This window comes from Zonotrichia leucophrys, chromosome 24, assembly GCF_028769735.1.
Source record: "Zonotrichia leucophrys gambelii isolate GWCS_2022_RI chromosome 24, RI_Zleu_2.0, whole genome shotgun sequence".
NCBI lineage: Eukaryota > Metazoa > Chordata > Aves > Passeriformes > Passerellidae > Zonotrichia > Zonotrichia leucophrys.
The window spans coordinates 6,174,331-6,192,963 of record NC_088193.1 but is presented as its reverse complement, the minus strand read 5'-3'; the positions used below and the strand labels follow the sequence as shown (position 1 = coordinate 6,192,963).

The 18,633-nt window shown below is 47.7% G+C and overlaps 1 protein-coding gene across 1 annotated transcript in view; it reads left to right on the top strand.

Annotated features, from left to right (window-relative positions):
• Positions 1–18,633, top strand: part of CDON (cell adhesion associated, oncogene regulated) — a 60,409-nt gene that overhangs the window by 29,613 nt on the left and 12,163 nt on the right. Inside the window, exons 9-15 of the mRNA XM_064731879.1 lie at positions 3,493–3,785; positions 8,532–8,706; positions 10,830–10,961; positions 12,243–12,449; positions 13,209–13,390; positions 15,191–15,296; positions 18,505–18,627. Coding sequence (XP_064587949.1) covers positions 3,493–3,785; positions 8,532–8,706; positions 10,830–10,961; positions 12,243–12,449; positions 13,209–13,390; positions 15,191–15,296; positions 18,505–18,627 — 1,218 coding nt within the window. The remainder of the gene's footprint in view (positions 1–3,492; positions 3,786–8,531; positions 8,707–10,829; positions 10,962–12,242; positions 12,450–13,208; positions 13,391–15,190; positions 15,297–18,504; positions 18,628–18,633) is intronic.

The window sequence follows — 18,633 nt, the reverse complement described above, 5'->3', positions numbered from 1 at the left end:
TTTTATAAATCAGTTATTTTTGGACCTTGCTGAGTGGAAAAACGAAACTAAATATCATCCCAGAATTCAGCCTGTGTTAAAGAGAAAAATCCCAGTGCTTTGCCTCAGAATTTTATGGCAGTGAGTTCCATTTTAATGCTTTGTTTATTAACTTTTATCGGTTTCTAATACGTTGTACTGGCTGCTGATTATGGTGCAGAGGGTGGTTAAGGCATTTGGTTTTGATATAAAAGTCTCTGAGGACTTTCTGGGAGCTGTTAGGGGTTTAGAGCAGCTCCCAGCCTTGCCAAAGACATGCTCAGACACTCAGCTGTTTAATGAAGAATTCCTGCCAGGTAACACTTCCGAAGCACCTGAATGACTTCAGCTGGGATTCCATTGCTTCAGCAGAAGGATCAGCTTAAACACCTCTCAGCTTCAATACCTGGTCCTGTAATTTGCCTTGTCCCAGCACACAGTAAGAGAGCCCATTTGGCTGAAAAATATATCCTTTTTTTTTTAAATTCTGCTGGATCTGTTCCAGGCTGTGATTCATTGCATGGTCTAACAGTGGGCAGGACAACTTCAGCTGCCATCATAGTGAGAAACCACCAAAATGTAAAATGATGCCTCAGGATCGTGTACCCACGGCCCTCCCTTTTTTGGGTCTTTTTTAGACAGTTGCAGGAGCTTCCCAGAGCTACTGAACACAAGGTTAAATCTCCAAAATAACTTCATCTAATGGAAGTGAAGGAGAAAAATACACTGCAGGCAGTCTGAGTAGCAGGAGAGGGAGAGAAAAACAGAAGGAGCATTTAGTATACACAGGTGGGTGTTTCAGGGATAAACAGGCTGAATTGCTCCTCCAGAAACCTTAGAGAAGCTCTAATGTGATTTGAAACACGTGCCAGGTGTGGTGACCTCAGTGATGTGCTGTGTTCAGGTTTTCAGAGGGCTTCCCCAGCCTGTGCTGAGGTGTTTGGGGAGCTTGGAAAGAGGGAGGATCGTCTGGCTGTGAAAGGAGCAGGGAGGAAGTGCCTGGGAATGTGACCTGTTTGCACAGCAGAGATAAAACCCAGAGCTGCTGGCTGTACCCTGGGCAGGAGGGAGCAGGGGAACAAGCAAAGGAGCTGTGAAACACAGCAGGTGGGGAAGGGTTTCTGCAGGAGGAGAGGCTGGAAAAGTGAGAGCTCTTCCACTTCAAAATGAGGCAGCTGAAGGGGAGAAACAACAGCGAGCAACAGAGTGCTGGGCATTATGGAATGTGTGAGCTGGAGCCAGGCTGGGAGAGTTGGGATGGTTGATCCTGGAGAAGAGAAGGATCTGGGGAGATCCTGGACCCCCTTCTCATGCCTAAGAGAGCTGGAGAGGGTTTTTGTACAAACCTGGAGTGACAGGACAAGGGGGAATGGTTTCACACTGCCAGAGGGCAGGGATGGATGGGATATTGGGAAGAAATTCCTCCCTATGAGGGTGGTGAGGCCACAGAGCAGCTGTGGCTGCCCCATCCCTGGGAGTGTCCAAGACCAGGTTGGACAGGGCTTGGAGCAACTTGAGATAGTGGAAGGTGTTCCTGGCCATGGCAGTGGGGTGGAACTCAATGGCCTTTAAGGTCCCTTCCAACCCAAATCATTCTAAGATTCTATGAATACAATTCTTTTAATGCCCAAATTTGGGTCATTCAGTCCTTCTCCACTTGCTGATGGGATCAGGATTTTGGGTGCATGCAGCCTTTGGCCTGACTCAGCTCAGTGCTGCTGGTGTTTCCAGTTAGATTGGGAAGCTGAGGAAGAAAAATCTCCATGGCTAAGGAGGAAGGGATGGCACTGAGAGCAACAGCCAAAAAAAGTTGCATAATGACACAGCAGCAGAGAGAAGGCTGATGTGCTGGGTTATATGGGTAGTAATTATACCAGAAACTTTGCAGAAAGAGCTTTGATGTGAATTACTCAATGGGAATTGTTACCCGGGGCTTGTTTTCCAAAGCAAAAATACAACAAACCCAGCAGTTGTTGACGACTCCCCTCCTGCAGCAATAAACACAGCGCTGGCTGTGGGTCTGCTGTCACCAGCTGAAACCACAACTCATCCTCCACTCCAAGAGTCCATTCCCCAGTGCCAGCAGGCACCAAACCATGCCCACCCACGTCCTCGGGGTCCACCACAGCGCTGAGGGCCTTCCACCTCCTCCCATTTGTTTCCAATATCACGCCCTTCCCGCTGCTCCACTGACAGCAGAGATACCCTTTCACTCAGGGATTGTTCTGGGAGTGTCTGGCATTTTAGGACCATCTGGGCTTTGGGGACATCCTCCCCACGTTGTTGCCTTCTTCCTGTCTCTGAATTTTGTGGCATTGCTAAATAAATGAGAAGAAACAAACAAGGAATGCTTGCCGAGAGCATGGCTTCAATTTGAAAAGAGAACTTTCCTTCCCAGCTTTTTAAAAAGTGGCCAAAAATAGCAGCCACACTTGCTGCTGGTATTTTAATGGAGGTTTGAAGGAATCTGAGTCAGCCAGGCTAACACTGCCTAGGCTTTACATTACCAAGGAATTTGTTTGTTTTGTAAACCAAGTTCCCTTCATTCCCTTCCCCTTCCAGACCCCGGCACGTAACATAAACCTACACAAATCTGAAAGGACGGACAGGGCTCCGAACATCTGGCTGTCCCACTGCTGCCGTGTGCAGCCTCGAGGAGCTGTGCTGCTTCCCAAACCTTCTTGCTTTAAGTACTGATGTTTTCTTGTCCTGGATAATCTCACATGTCCAACCTGCCACCATTTTCCTGCCTGGAATTCTGACGAGCCCTGCATCAGCCAAACAGGGCTTTTTTTTTTTTTTTGTCTTGTGGCCTCTTTTAGAGTACTGATACTATATAGATTTCTTTTTCATACCAGCAAAAGTAAATAGGATGGAGGAGGCTGGAGAAGGATTTCTTGAAATGCGTTGGTATTAAATTGCATGTAGATCTTCCTGTAAACTGAGTTTATTCTCAGCATAAATTTTCAAATGAAGTAGTTGAGTTGTACAGCTTTCAAAGCTTCTCTAAATTACAGCTAAAACCTCAGAAACTGGGGTAGGAGAATGTCCTCTTGTGTGCATGCCAGTGCAGGCCATGAAAAGTTCCTTGTACAACGACATACAAATTACTCGGTTTGTCTCACAAATTTAGCTATATACTTATTTATTTCTTTTAACATGCATTGCCATGACTTAATTTAGTGGAGATACGGTCAAACTGTGCCTGTAGACGTTGAGTTTCAGGTTTTCTCTCTTTTCTACTGTGAAAAAAACCACCAAACCAAACAAAACAAACCGAACCCCACTGCTGTGCCCTGAAAAAACACCCAGGCCGCAGCTTGGCACCAGGCTCAGACCTGTGTGGGCACCTCTGGACCTGGCGTTTTGCAGCAGGGCTTGTTTGGAAATGTCACTCTGAAATGATTTAGCGTCCCCTCGGCGCGGGGCGAACGCACGTCATGGTGGGGATGTAACCAGACCCTCCCTTTGCAGTTCCTTCAGCAGCTGGCACGGGAGCAGGAGAAACAGCTCCTCTGGAGCTTGCCCAGAGCGACGAGAGCGGCGGCGATTTTGGTGCAGAAGTGGCATTTTCAAGCTCGCCTCCGACAAAATCTGCTGTGGACGGGGCCGCCATGGAGAAGGCGTCGAACGCCGCGGCGCCGCCCGAGGCTCCCATCATCCTGAGCCCCCCTCAGACGCCCAAGCCCGACTCGTACAGCCTGGTGTGGCGGCCGGGCCGCGCCGGGGGCCTGCCCATCAACGCCTACTTTGTCAAATACCGCAAGGTACCGGGCCCAGCCCCGCCCAGCCCCGTGCGGGGATGCACCGCCGAGCTGTGGGTTTCACAAGGAGCAGCAGGGCTGGTGGGTGTGGTGGCTGGTCAGGGGTATGACGGCTCAACCTGGAGGCTGCAACATTCCCAGGGAGAGATCCTGCAGGAGACGGCTTCTAGGGGTCTCAGGCAGTCCTGCAGCCACTGGGTAACCTCAGCAAGGGCCAGGCAGCTCAGCTCTTAGCAGGGATTGCACCTCTTAGCAGGGATTTCACCTCTTAGCAGGGATTTCAGCTCTCAGCAGGGATTTCAGCTCTGAGCAGTGATTTCACCTCTTAGCAGTGATTTCACCTCTTAGCAGTGATTTCAGCTCTTAGCAGTGATTTCACCTCTTAGCAGGGATTGCACCTCTTAGCAGTGATTTCACCTCTTAGCAGTGATTTCACCTCTTAGCAGTGATTTCAGCTCTAAGCAGTGATTTCAGCTCTTAGCAGTGATTTCACCTCTTAGCAGTGATTTCAGCTCTCAGCAGTCATTTCACCTCTGCCTTGCAAGGTGTCCCCAGGCCAATACAGGGATGAAGAGACAGGAGCTCTGTGTAGCAGTTCCACAGAGTTCCTTTCTTTATTCCAGCAACCCTCTGAAGGAGGTCAGGGATGACAACTGCCTCCCAAACAGGGCAGAAGCTGGGGTTTTTATGGGGAAAAGTGGGGTGGTACAAAGGGGGAAAAACCAATGGGTTTCACAAAATCTACATGGGATCCAAAGTGTGCTGGGAACTCGCCATGACCAAGGAGGGTTCCTCAGTCCAGGAGGGTGGAGATGATCTTATCACAGCCCACTGAAGGGACATCTCTCCAAGGCAGAGGTTTGGCATGCTTCTCTGTCTCCACACTGGTGTGAACCAGGACATGGGCTCAGGCCAGGCAGAACACAGTGTCTGAAGCACAATGTCACACAGCTGAAGCACAATATTCCTGTGCTCACACAGCTTGTTTGAGGGATGGCTGACATTGTCACCAATACACTGCTCTGTCTAGTTTTAAAAGTGAGATTTATCCAAGCTTTTCTGTTCTTTACAAGTGTCATTATGGAGAATGGGGCTCCAGGGCATGTTGTGTGCAGTCAGTGAGGTTAAAAATGCATTTAAAAGTGAGCCAGCTTGGATCTGTGTGTGAGAGCAGAAGGGAAGCTGAGTTTTACGTTAGTGCATCACTGAGTTTGCTGCTCTGGGTCCCAAAAGGACTTAATTAAACCGAAGTTATCAAATATGAAAGTGAACTGAAATTTGCAGGGCAGTACCTACTGTGGCATTAAAAATGGTGTGACAACACCGAGCTCTTTTCCTTAACATCACATGGTGGGATTCCTGGGGTCTCTTGTGCAGAGCCAGGAGTTGGACTCTGTGATCCTTGTGGACCACTTTCAGCTCAGGAGGTTCTGTGATTCAAGAATCAGAACCAAGCAATGCCTGCGTCTGTTCTTCCAAGCAAACCAGTTTTCTGCGTGGCAAAGCTGTTGGATTTATTTTTCATAAGCTTTTTAATCCTCTACATCCTGATCTTGTCTTAGCCTGGAGGGAATGCTTAGAGTTTTGACCTGTTGGTTCCTGAAAACCAAGTGCCAGAGTTTGTTGGTGATAATTTCTCATCCAAAGGCGGTTGGTTCACATAAGCCCTGGAAGCTCTGAATGCTTTTTTGACCTTTTTGACGCTCTCCCTTCTGTCACACCAATCCTTTCCACGTTAAATGTGCTCACTCATGCATTTCTCAGCACTGAATTTATCCTGGTTTTTAGGGTGGTGCTCTCTTTGTGTCATTAAATTATTTTATTGATTTCCCTCTTTTAATAGAGGAAAAAAAAAAGTTGGGGGATTAAAAGCCCTGGAGTGGCTGCTGTAGAAGAAAATAGTTGAACAAAGACCTCTGGCATAACCTTTGATAATCCACAGCGTTTAGATCTGCCTCCAATGTTTTATTAAAGTCTTATATTGTTTAGTAGTTTATTTTTGATGGAATCTTTCTCTTTTCCTTTGGGATTTGGGGTAATGTTTTCCTGCAAAGGTCAAGCATTAAGAGACTACCCAGAAAGTCTTTCTTTTCTTTAACTGAGCTGATTTTTCACTGCTAAGTTAAAAAGTGTTTCTGCTTTTAAAAAAAAAGAAACATGCATTGGTAAACCCAAATCTTTGATATCCCTGCTGACTTTTTTGCCATCCTTAACTAAGACATACATTTTGTTGCCCATTTTAGCCAGTAAATATTTTTAAATGCTGAAGTTCAGGGGAAGCTGGGCAAGTACAGGGGGTATTGGGTCCAGCCCTTTAGTAGGGCTGACTGAAGGCTTGGAAAGTAGTTTTAGCCACAAGTGAAAATGAAAAAAAACCAGTCAAAACCAACTCTGTGCATGGAGAGGAGAAATAAGTTTATCCAAGGAGTGTTATGGTGCTTATTCCAAGAGGAGAAAATGGGTGCAAAGCTGCTGATTTGTAGTAGAAGCACTTGGAGACAAGGCGTAGGTAAATGTAGGACAGGAGTTTTGACAAGGGGCAGAGGTGCTTTGGGGTGCAATTTGGGGTGTGAGCAGTGCCCAGTTCTGAATGTGCCATGCTGACAGTTTCTCCTGTGTGCAGCTGGAGACAAACCATTGGTAAATGTAAGAAAGCAGTTTTGGTGAGGAGCAGACATGCTTTGGGGTGCAGTACAGGGTGTGAGCAGTGCCCAGTTCCAGGCATGCTGTGACAGTTTCTCCCTAGTGAGCAGCTGGAGACAAACCATAGGTGAATGTAGGAAAGCAGTTTTGACGAGGAGCAGAGGTGCTTTGGGGTGTGATTCGGAGTGTGAGCAGTGCCCAGTTCTGTACACATCATGCTGACAGTTTCTCCTATGTGCAGCTGGAGACGAACCGTAGGTGAATGTAGGAGAACAGCCGGAGGAGCAGACATGCTTTGGGGTGCAATGCAGGGTGTGAGCAGTCCCCAGTTCCGAGCACACCATGCTGACAGTTTCTTCTGTTTGCAGCTGGAGACAAACCATAGGTGAATGTAGAACAGCCGGAGTTTTGGTGAGGCACAGAGGTGCTTTGGGGTGCAGTGCGGGGTGTGAGCAGTGCCCAGTTCCAAGCATGCCATGCTGATGGTTTCTCCCTGGTGAGCAGCTGGAGACAAACCATACATAAATACAGAAAAGCAGTTTCGGTGAGGAGCAGAGGTGCTTTTGGGGTGCAATTTGGGATGTGAGCAGCCCCCTGTTCCGAGCACACCGTGCTGACAGTTTCTCCTGTGTGCAGCTGGAGACAAACCATAGGTAAATGTAAGGAAGAAGTTTTGGCAAGGGGCAGAGGCACATTGGGGGGCGTTTTGGGATGTGAGCAGCCCCCAGTTCTGTACACACCATGCTGACCGTCTCCCTTGTTCCCCTGTGTGCAGCTGAAGACAAACCATAGGTAGATGCAGGAAAGCAGTTTTGGTGAGGAGCAGAGGTGCTTTGGGGCACGATGCAGGGTGTGAGCAGCGCCCAGTGCTGTACACACCGTGCTGACGTTTCCCTTGTTCCCCCGTGTGCAGCTGGAAACAAACCATAGGTGAATGCAGGAAAGCAGTTTTGGTGAGGAGCAGAGGTGCTTTGGGGTGCAGTGCAGGGTGTGAGCAGTCCCCAGTTGCAGGCATGCCGTGACAGTTTCTCCTGTGTGCACCTGGAGACAAACCATAGGTAAATGGAGAACAGCAGCAGTTTTGACGAAGTGCAGAGGTGCTTTGGGATGCCATTTGGGGTGTGAGCAGTCCCCAGATCCAAGCATGCTGTACTGATGGTTTCTCCTTTGTGTGCACTTAGAAACAAGCCATAGGTAAATATAGGAAAGCAGTTTTGGTGAGGGGCAGAGGTGTTTTGGGGTGCAGTGCGGGGTGTGAGCAGTGCCCAGTTCCAAGCATGCTGTGACAGTTTCTCCTGTGTGCGGCTGGAGACAAACCATAGGTGAATGTAGGAAAGCAGTTTTGGTGAGGAGCAGAGGTGCTTTGGGGTGCAATGCGGGCTGTGAGCAGTCCCCAGTTCCAAGCATGCTGTGACAGTTTCTCCTGTGTGCAGCTGGAGACAAACCATACATAAATACAGAAAAGCAGTTTTGGTGAGGAGCAGAGGTGCTTTGGGGTGCAGTTTGGGATGTGAGCAGCCCCCAGTTCCGAGCACACCGTGCTGACAGTTTCTCCTGTGTGCAGCTGGAGACAAACCATAGGTAAATGTAAGGAAGAAGTTTTGGCAAGGGGCAGAGGCACATTGGGGGGCATTTGGGGATGTGAGCAGCCCCCAGTGCTGTACACACCGTGCTGACATTTCCCTTGCTCCCCCGTGTGCAGCTGGAAACAAACTGTAGGTAGATGCAGGAAAGCAGTTTTGGTGAGGAGCAGAGGTGCTTTGGGGCACGATGCAGGGTGTGAGCATTGCCCAATTCTGAGCACGCCATGCTGTGACTGTTTCTCCCTAGTGAGCAGCTGGAGACAAAGTGTAGGTGAATGTAGGAAAGCAGTTTTGACGAGGAGCAGAGGTGCTTTGGGGTGTGATTCGGGGTGTGAGCAGTGCCCAGTTCCAAGCACATCGTGCTGACGGTTTCTCCTGTGTGCAGCTGGAGACAAACCATAGGTGAATGCAGGAAAGCAGTTTTGGTGAGGAGCAGAGGTGCTTTGGGGCACGATGCAGGGTGTGAGCAGTGCCCAGTTCTGTACACACCATGCTGACGTTTCCCTTGCTCCCCCGTGTGCAGCTGGAGGACGGCGTGAGCGCGGCGGGCGGCTGGCACACGGTGCGGGTGCCCGGCAGCGAGCACGAGCTGCGCCTGACCGAGCTGGAGCCCTCCAGCCTGTACGAGGTGCTGATGGTGGCCAGGAGCGCCGCGGGCGAGGGCCAGCCGGCCATGCTGACGTTCCGCACCAGCAAGGGTAGGTGCAGCACAATGTGCCCTGTGTCCTGGCCTTCCAGAGACATTTGTTTAATGACATCAGGCCTTTCATGGCATCTGCTAAGCCATATGTGAAATATTCTGCAATTTATTTGCTAAAGAACAGCCTCTAATAGCTGAAATTGCTGGAGGGCAAACTTCCATGAGTGTGAGGCTGTTGGTAAGTAGAGGTTATTAAAAGCTTGATAATGTTATTTTTGGGGTGATTGTTAAGATTTGTGCTGTGAGGTTTCTCTTACTTTAAGGAGCAAAGTCAGGCGTAGTCTGTCCTTGTTGAGATTTTTAATCACAGAAGAAACTCTGCACCACTGAGTTTTCATGTGTCAACAGAGCTGTTCCTGGTTTGCTTTGCAGACACCTCAGTGACAATCTCTGCTGACCACAAGCCAGCTGTTCTGATAGTTGTGTGCAGACAGCAACAAGCACAACATTCCTAATCAGAGCGTTTTTTCTTCCAAGCTTGGACGCTGCTGCCTGTGCTCTTTAGCACACAAACAAGTAGATATTTTTTGTACTACTGTCCAAGAATGGCTTTTAAGTGACAGAGGGTAGGGTTAGATGGGATATTTGGAATAAATTCTTCCCAGAGAAGGTGGGCAGGCCCTGGCCTAGAGAAGCTGTGGCTGCCCCCTCTCTGGAAGTGTCCAAAGCCATGTTGGATGGGCCTTGGACCTGGGACAGTGGAAGGTGTCCCTGACCAGGGGAGGGGGTGTTGACCAAGGTGAGCTTAAAGGTTCCTTCTGACTCAAACCCTTCTGGAATTCTGTGATGGACAGGATAGCTTAAATTTTTTAAAGAATTTCATGTCTTAGTGAAATTTGTGAAACAGATTCTTTGCCCAACCATCCTTCTTGTCATTCTATCAATGAACAGATACAAAACTGATGGCCCAAAACCTCTGAAAATCTCTCCCCTGCTAAAAAAGTCAACAACTCCCTAATTGTGACCTACCCACCCCCCAGCACATCTCTGCCTGATGAAACTTTGGGTCCCTCCCAGGAACCTGCCCAACAACTCCAATCCTGGCTGGCCTACTCGCCCTCCACAGCCCAGCAGACACAGCCCCAGCCTGCACCACCCTTGGCCAGACACACAGAAATGTTCAGTATGGCTGACTGGTCCCTCACCTGCTCCAAAGGGAGCCTCATTCTTCACCTGCATCTGTCAGCATGCTAGATGAGGATTCTGTGGCTCCTACTTACACAAAGAAACCTCTAACACAGGAGTCCTTCTGCTCCCCCTTCATGGACTGTGTGCTAATGAGGTCAAACACTATTTTGAGAGGCCACAGTCATCCATCCCCAGCCTCTTCTCAGCCATCCCCTCCTTGCACAGACCCTCAGAGGATGAGTCTGAGGAGGATTCTCTGTAGAACACCCCACATTTACCTGATTTTTTGTGCTGCACCTCCTCCCTTTATCATCACAGGTGCACATTCCTCCACCCCACCTTCCTCCACGTGTCAGGTTCAAACAGCCCCCAGGGCATTGCACCAAACTGAGGCAGAATCCCATTCCACCCATTCTTTTCTGTGAAAGACATCCTGGTGTTCATACTCACATTCCTCCTCCTACAAACCCTCCCAGCGTACTGGGGGGCTCAGAAAGCTTCACACCAGCAAAGCCACTTGTCACAGCCCATCATATAAACCCAGATGGTGCTTCCTCTTCACTGTCCTGTGATAAATCCCTGCAAACTCAGGGGAGTCAGTACTGCCAACCCACCCTGCTCCACACTATCCTGCCAGAGGCCAAAAGCCCTCTCAGCCTGGTGTGCTGGCTCCAGCTGCTTCCACAGCATTTTTACTCCTCCTCTAGGCATGGATTTCAGTGAGTAATTTTCTCCATCTGGTGATGTTGTGATGAGTGGGCTTGGCAGCACAGGCAGGAGCTGGCAGCATCACCACCAAGCACTGTGGATGTCAGTGCTGCACATGGACAGTCACCCACCCACAGCCTGGGTGGGAAATCTCTCCCTGATTGCTCTCCTGACTGTCCAGCCTGGGATTTGAAGCCAGGGCAGCACAGTAGCAAGTGAGCATTGACAAAGAGCATTTCCTTATGCAGGCCCTACACTGATGTACTGTCTGTCAAATCTTCTTAGAAAGAACATCATCCTCGAAGAACACGCAGCCTCCATCTCCACCTGCAGGAATCCCCAAGCATCCCATTGTTCATGAAGGCACAAATAATAACTTTGGTGTCATCCTCCCGGACCTGTCTCGCCACAGTGGAGGTAGGAGTGTGGATGGTTTGTGATTTGGGCACTAAAAGTTGTGTTGCAAGGAGCTGTGTCTGAGCTAACCTGTGTTTATTACTGCTCCAGGTGCTTGTATTGCCTCCTCTGTTTCCTGTTTATTCTCCTACACAGGATATTTCCTAGGATGCTGCATGTGTGGCTTTCAAATAACAAGAGAATTTTTGCTTACATATTCTCACTGTTCATTTTTAAACCTGTGGTATCTTTTTGCTAAATACTCTGGTTTTCTCTTTCCTTCCACTGAGAAAGAGCCAGAGGAAGAGGAAATGGGAAATGGCTGCTTCAGAGCTTTAAGTTCTCAGAGTGTGTGATATCTGTTCTGAATGTTTTCCTGTGGCTTCCCAGGGACAGGCTTATTTCTGATGGTGAGGAGATATAAGCACTTCCCAGTAGATGTGATGTTTGGCCTGGTTTCCAGTGAAAAGAGCACGTTTATAGTCCTTTTTCTCATCCCCCGTTCCCCCAGCCTTTGAACTCCTTGGCCTGGTTCAGGCAGATTTACTCAGGGGCTGAGATCTCAAAGGTATCTAAAATTTGGGGTGAAGCCAAAGGTGAGTGGAGAGGTTTAATAACACAGGCAAGGAGCTGAGCTTGTGGCAGCACTGAATGTCAGAGGAGCCACAGAAAGGCCTTACTGGTGCCTGGCTGCAAATGCTGAGCTGCTTCATGCCCCAGAGCTGCCAGCCTGCTGCTCCTTGCTCCTCTCCTCTCCTCAGCACCAGCTCCATGTTCATGAATCCAGGCTGGTTAATAAAGCCTCACAGCTCTTAAAACCAGATTTACTAACACCCCTCTTTCCCTTCTCTCTGTCCCACTGCTGCCTGTAACTTCAGTGAGTTCCGTAAGTACATCCTGCTGCATGCCTTGTTCTCTGTTCCTTCTCCTTTCTCCAGCACTCCTTAATGCAGATGGGTTGAAGTCCCATTGGGTCTGGGGGGATTTTGGGGACTTGAAAATAATAACCACCATGTTTTTCTTGTTCACTTAGTGTATGTGTCTGTTCTCATGTAGAAATGGTTGGAGTAGTGCAATACCACATAATTTTTTAATATTATATTGGTAAGATAATCAATTCCTCATGAATTGTCTGCTTATCATCCATCCTCTTCAGCAGTGGTGATTTCAGGAGGATTTGAGATTCTCCTTGTTAATATGTGAAATCCAACACAATCATCAGCAACGAGCTTAATCTGTTTATTAGTGCAAATGAAGTTTCAGCTGACTCTGACCCTCTTGTACCCGAATTTCCCCGTCCAGTTCCAGAAGCTCCTGACCGACCCACGATATCCACGGCCTCGGAATCGTCCGTCTACGTCACGTGGATCCCCCGTGCCAACGGGGGCTCCCCCATCACAGCCTTCAAGGTGGAGTACAAACGTCTGGGGCGCAACAGCGACTGGCTCGTCGCAGCTGGCAACATCTCTCCCTCCAAGCTGTCTGTGGAAGTTAGGAACTTGGAGCCAGGTAGCAGAAATGATCTTTTCATTACTGCAGCTCTTCAGGGTTTTTTCGTTTTAACTTCTGCTTGGATTACCCCGTTTCTGCTCGATTAGGTTTGGGTTTTGTGTATGGCCTAGGAGCTCGTTACATGAATTCAAGTTGATTTCTGGCTTTCCAAGTGGAAAAAAAACCCACCATAATTTAATACTTGCTCATGTGGAGAGGAGGGTTGTGTATCACTGCTATTTTTAACTTAATTGTCCTTCTAGTGAACATTCAGAATGTGGAGAAAAATGCAATAATGGAAAAATGTCTGTCCTGACTTCTTCCAGTGTCTAGCCCTGAAAACTCAGGCAAAAAACACAAGAGAAGCGAGAATGGATGGTGATAGGGATCCTTTGAAGCATCTTCTCAGTGCCCACCAGTTTAGAGATTTCCTGGGCTGATGGAGGTATCTCCAATAGCCCTGAAAACTCAGGCAAAAAACACAAGAGAAGATGGAGTGGATAGTGATAGGGATCCTTTAAAGCATCTTCTCAGTGTCCACCAGTTTAGGGATTTTCTGGGCTGATGGAGGTATCTCCAATGCCTTTGGACATTCCTTGAGTGACTTCTAGAAGCTGTTTATATCTCCACACCAGCCTGTGGCGAGGACTCCTCTCCTTTTCTAACTGCACGCCGTGCAAAAAGTACTTCCTAATCTGTTTAGTCTCTCCTTGAATCCTCTTTCCAGCACTTGTTTTGCTACAAGGGCTTCTTTCTTTTCCCTCTTTCCCTTAAAAGGAGAAATGTACCGGTTCCGCGTGATCGCGGTGAACACGTACGGGGAGAGCCCGCGCAGCGCGGCGTCGCGGCCCTACCAGGTGGCCGGCTTCAGCGGGCGCTTCTCCAGCCGGCCCATCGCCGGCCCGCACATCGCCTACACCGAGGCCATCAGCGACACCCAGATCATGCTCAAGTGGACGGTGCGTGCAGCTCTGCCTCTGCTCGGCCTCTTCTCGCTGTAGGAATGATGGGGGGTAGGACAGTGGAGACAGATGGAGACGAGAGATCTCTGAAGCCAGGTCGTAGAATTTGGGGTTTATTGCAGAGGGCCTGGGTGCAGGGACCTGCTGGGAGCTGCCAAACACAGCTCAGAGCAGGACTGAGAGAGGGGGAGAGAGGATGAGAGGGTAGAGAGTAAAAGCGTAAGAGCAAAGAAGGGTACGCTCTTATGTACGAAGGATACAAGACAGTGAAGTTCCCATTACAATACCATAAATCTTCTGTGTTGAATATTCTAATTCTCACCAACCAATCTAGTACAAGATACAAATCCTATTGCATTTCCATACAGCCTGTAAGAATCATTGCATTACCATACTGTGTTACATTTTAAACCCTAAAAACTCCTCCTTGGGCCCCTTCTGCCAAGCTGCAGGGTCTGCTCTGACCCTTGGGCCTGTCTGCAAGCAGAGGGTGTTGTTCCATCAAAAGGGGATTACCTTCAGCCAGCCACACCATTGTTTTCCAGTTGTTCAGTAACTGAGGTATCTCAAAGCTTGCTTTCATTTCAGTCTCGCTGATAGTTTCTATATTCTCAAAATCTTTTGCCAGACAATCAAATTTATAAGGCTTTCCTATTTCTTCTTCCCCAACACTTACCACAGTTTGTACTGCAAAGTCAAGGATTAATGCTGTTTGTGGAGTGGTTTTCTTCCCCATAAGACATAGAGATGATTGTGTTCCTGGGGCTGAAGCACTTCATGGCTGTATGGTAGAACTGGGGCACTTAATGGGACTTGTGCCTCTCGAGGCCTTTGCCCCCATTTCCAGACACATTTTCCCGCTCAGAGGCAGCACTGTCAGTTGTCTGTTGCCTTTTGCACCATCTCCCAGCTTCCCTCCGCCCCACTCCCCTTCCAGCTCCCCGGGGACCCGCACACCCCGCTCGGGTTACACCAGATGTGCCCAACTGGCAGCTCCAGTGAGAGGCTGCAGCCGCCCCAGTCCACCTGCTCTGGCACAGACATCTCAGAGGCACCAGTGGGCTTAGCTCTGTCCCAAGCCCTCTTCATGCCATGAGTTGTGAGTGAGTTGGCTCCGTTTCCTGCAATTCCTGCTGCTTTTGTCAATCCAGGCTGGGGTGGTTGGGAGAGTGTTTCAAACCCGCCGTCTTCCCTCACATCCAGTGGAGGTTTCATGTTAGAGAAACATTTTCCTTTCCCCTGTTACCTCGTCTATTGTAAACAAGTACTTTAAAGTCCTTATTGAAACCCACAGAAATTCTTTGCTCTTGTTTTGAAATCTAACCCCCTGGTATACTTTGGAGGATTTAATGTGTAGAGTTCCCAGTGTTAGTTTGCTCTGCTAGCTCAGCCTTAAGAGATGTTAAGGATAATAAACTTAAAATAACCTCTGGTTCCTCAGGAGGCTGCATAACTTAAAGATTCTTGGGCTGATTTTTAGAGTGACCTTAACTCTTTCTGAAGAGTTTTATGGTTTTAACTTTTCCATTTCCATTAATCATGCAGATTTTCAGGCTGTGCATGATCAAACCCTAACTGAGGGTTTGGGAAGGGATATGGGAGGAAAGAGTCAGCCCAAACTCAGTCTCTTGTACCCATCCTACTCTCTGTCTACTCAGGGGAGCTCAGTCACTTTCACTTACACAACCTTATTAAAAATACCCATATTTGCAGAGCATGAGCTACTCGGTGGCGACAGCACAGCAGGACTCAGTTAAAACTTTTCTCCTCTCATGCAGTCTTTAAATTCTTTTGCAGTACATCACATCGAGCAACAACAACACGCCCATCCAGGGATTTTACATCTATTACCGGCCCACGGACAGCGACAACGACAGCGACTACAAGCGCGACATCGTGGACGGTACGGTGCCTGCTTGGAGAAGGGCAAGGACACCCTGTAGCCATGTTGGCTGTGTTTATATGAAATCTAAACTGCTTTTCCCAAGCAGTCTTTATAATATATCTCACAGGAGGAGCTATCTCAGCTCCCTAACGTCGGGGTTTGCCCACACATGAGCTGGTTTCTTCCTTCTGAAGCCTCTTTGACGTGGAAGCTTGAGGGCTAAATGCTGGGTTTAAGTTTGGCTTGTTATACAGCTGCAAAGCCTTAAGGAAGGTCCATTTAAACTGGTGTAGCTTCAAGTTGTATAAAGAGAGAGCAGTGTAAATGAGGTTTAACCCAGGATAAAAACATCTGGGTTACAGACTGTACTGTTAGTACAGCTAGATGGCTGTACTGTACATACAGCTAGATGGCTTTTAAAATTATTTACCCCAGCATGGACTTTCTAAGCTGGTAGTATCTTGTGTGTAATTGCCCTTCCCTCCTCTTACCTCGCCTAATCACTTCTCCTGCTATAAGGAAGTTGCTTTTAGCCTCAAGTGCTGCAGCACTCTGCAAATGCAGCTATGTTTGTGCTTCATTTTGCCTTTTAATCAAGTTATTTTTTTCCCCTGTGCATATTAGATCATCATTTTCCTGGAAGAAGTTATTAGATAATGTCTATATTAGTCCAGAAGTGGAAAACCCTTTTAAAAATATTTTATTTAATGTCCTTATTGCTCGGCCTGAGCAAACGCAGTGATCTCATTCTGGCCCAATGACGTTAATTATTTTTTTCCCCCTCATTTATTCAGTTACAAGAGGAATGGACCTTTATTTTGAAAATTTTCCCCTGCCAGACAATACTGCACATAGTACTTTGATGCATGACATAAGCTTTTGCACACTATAAAGCTATTAAAGGTCCAGAGTTTGAGCTCAGAGGCTTTAAAGAACCTTATGCAGGCTTCACCTTCATCTGCAAATGTATTTTAGCCTTTGCTAGACAGAGCTTGTGTGTTTATAAATCTTATACACTGAGCAGTTAGTTGTTTAAGTGGGCTCCACTGTGCTGTGAAATTAGCTTGTTTCGGGTTTTTTTTCCGAGCGTGTGTGTATTGAACCCTTTGTGGCAGTCTGAAACCATTAGCAGCTGCTCCGCTCTGCCAGAGCCTGCAACAGAAATCACTCGGTGGAAAGATTTAAACTTCAGCTTCTCTTTACTGTGCTCCCCTAAATTAGCTTTTCAGGAGGAAAAAAAAAAAAAAAGAGAGAACTATTTTCAATTAAGTTGTGATTGGAAGCACTTGATGTGAAATATGTAGAGGAACATGTGACTTAAGGTATTTTTGCCATAAATCACTTGTTCTTTGCTCTTTTTTTTCCCCCTCTGTTACCTTTGAATTAATCTGCTTTATGACAGGGAATTTTATCTTGAAATGACTGCATGAGTTGTGGAAAAAGTGTTGTGATGCCTGTGCTAGCTAAGTGCTTGCCGCAGGCTTTCCTCACCGCTTCCTGTTAAGTCTTGTCTTTCGAGACATTCAAAACTCTGCAGAAACCTTTTTTTTTTCCTTATAAATGCCGCTGCAGGCAAAATCAGATTTTATTTGAAGGAAAAAACAAGCAGAAAAGCTCTGATGGCTCCTCGGTATCTCTCAGCCGCTTTAGGCAAAAGCAAAAAAAAAATCACCCTTGTCCTGCAGCGATGGTCTGCATTTCTCCGTTTCTGGTCTGAATTTCTCTGTTTCGGGTCTGAATTTCTCTGTTTCGGGTCTGAATTTCTCTGTTTCGAGGATCCTGGAGATTGAATTTTAAATGTAAATGCAGTCTGATGTCAGTTGTTTAAATGTTTTCCCTTGCTAATGGTGCACGAAGAGGACAGTTAAAGTGCCTGTACTGATTCCAGTTCCACTAATGGTTTGAAGCGGAAACCTAAAACCTGGTGTAGTAATTACCGAAAGGAATGCTTGGGGGTGGGGGAGCCGGGAAAAGCGAGGCTGAATCTTGGGAAAAACGTGCGATTTAGGCAAAGGCAGCTCCAGCCTCAGCCAGGGCTGGGGATGCGGACACGGAGCGTGCTGGGCAGCCCCTGGTGCTGAGGGGCCCTGCTGGGGGTCCCGGACCTGGGCTGGGGTCCCGGAGGAGCTTGAGCAGCATCACGGTGACAGCCGAGCACGCCCGAGCCCTTTTATTAATGCTTAAATCAGTAGGTGGTAGACAGTTCCTTAGAAACAGTGGAAACAGTTCAAGGTGGTATTTTCCAAGAGGGATTAAGAGCACTCAAACAGTTAATTAAACTCCCCCTCCAAAAAAAAAAAAAAAAAAAAAAAGGGTCGCTGTTTAGTAAAATTTGTCACAAGCCCGTGAAAGTAAAAACTGGGAGTGATTTATCCTGAAGTGCTCAGTGCTTCAGGAGGGTGTCTAAATGAAAAGCTGGCCGGGGGCCAGAGATGACAAAACCATCCTATTAGAGAAGATTGCTTGGCTGGGGCTGGGGCTTGGGCTCTGCAGGGGCAGTGGCACCAGGACAGCTTTGCTGCGTTCCCAGGATGGTTCATAAAATGCACCTTCAATTATTTGGGGTTTCAACCAAATTGAGCAACCCAGATGTGTCTTTTCCATGTAACACCCATGGCTGCAGTGGTACCTTGCACCTCTAGAAAGTCTGTTCACAGACAAGTTCTTCCTTGTCCCATCTCTGTGCCAGTTTCCCTTGTTTTTTGTCCAGTGTACTGCAAAGAATCAGCATAATCCACCCTAAACCCATCCCTCTGACAGTTCCATGTTTAGGGTGCACAGGGCTGCTGTTGAAATTAAATGCACATGTGTGGGCACTTGGATGTCTGGGTTTTGAGTTTAGTGAGTTATGGCTTTTGTAGAGAATGACTTTCTTTGAAAGAAAATACTGAAAAACCCTCCCATTAATTCATCAAAAGATCCTTCTAACCAATTTCTAAAAATAATCAATTTCACAAGATAACACAAGTCTTAGAGAGTCATGGAATAATTTGGGTTGAAAGGGACCTTCAGGATCATCTAGTTCCAGCCCTCTGTCATGAGCAGGATGCCACTTGTGGACCCTGGTTTCAGTTAAATCCATAAACAACTCCTGAAGATTTTTGTGCTAACAAGACAACCTGCAGTGCCCTTGCATTTGGTAGAAAAGGCCCCTGCAATGCACTCTCCCATAATTCTGGCTCCTATGGGTAAATGAATTGCAATTTACTTTTTGTCCCCTCCACAGGTACAAAGCAGTGGCACCTGATAAATCACCTGCAGCCTGAAACTTCTTATGACATTAAGATGCAGTGCTACAACGAGGGAGGGGAGAGCGAGTACAGCAACGTGATGATCTGCGAGACCAAAGGTGAGG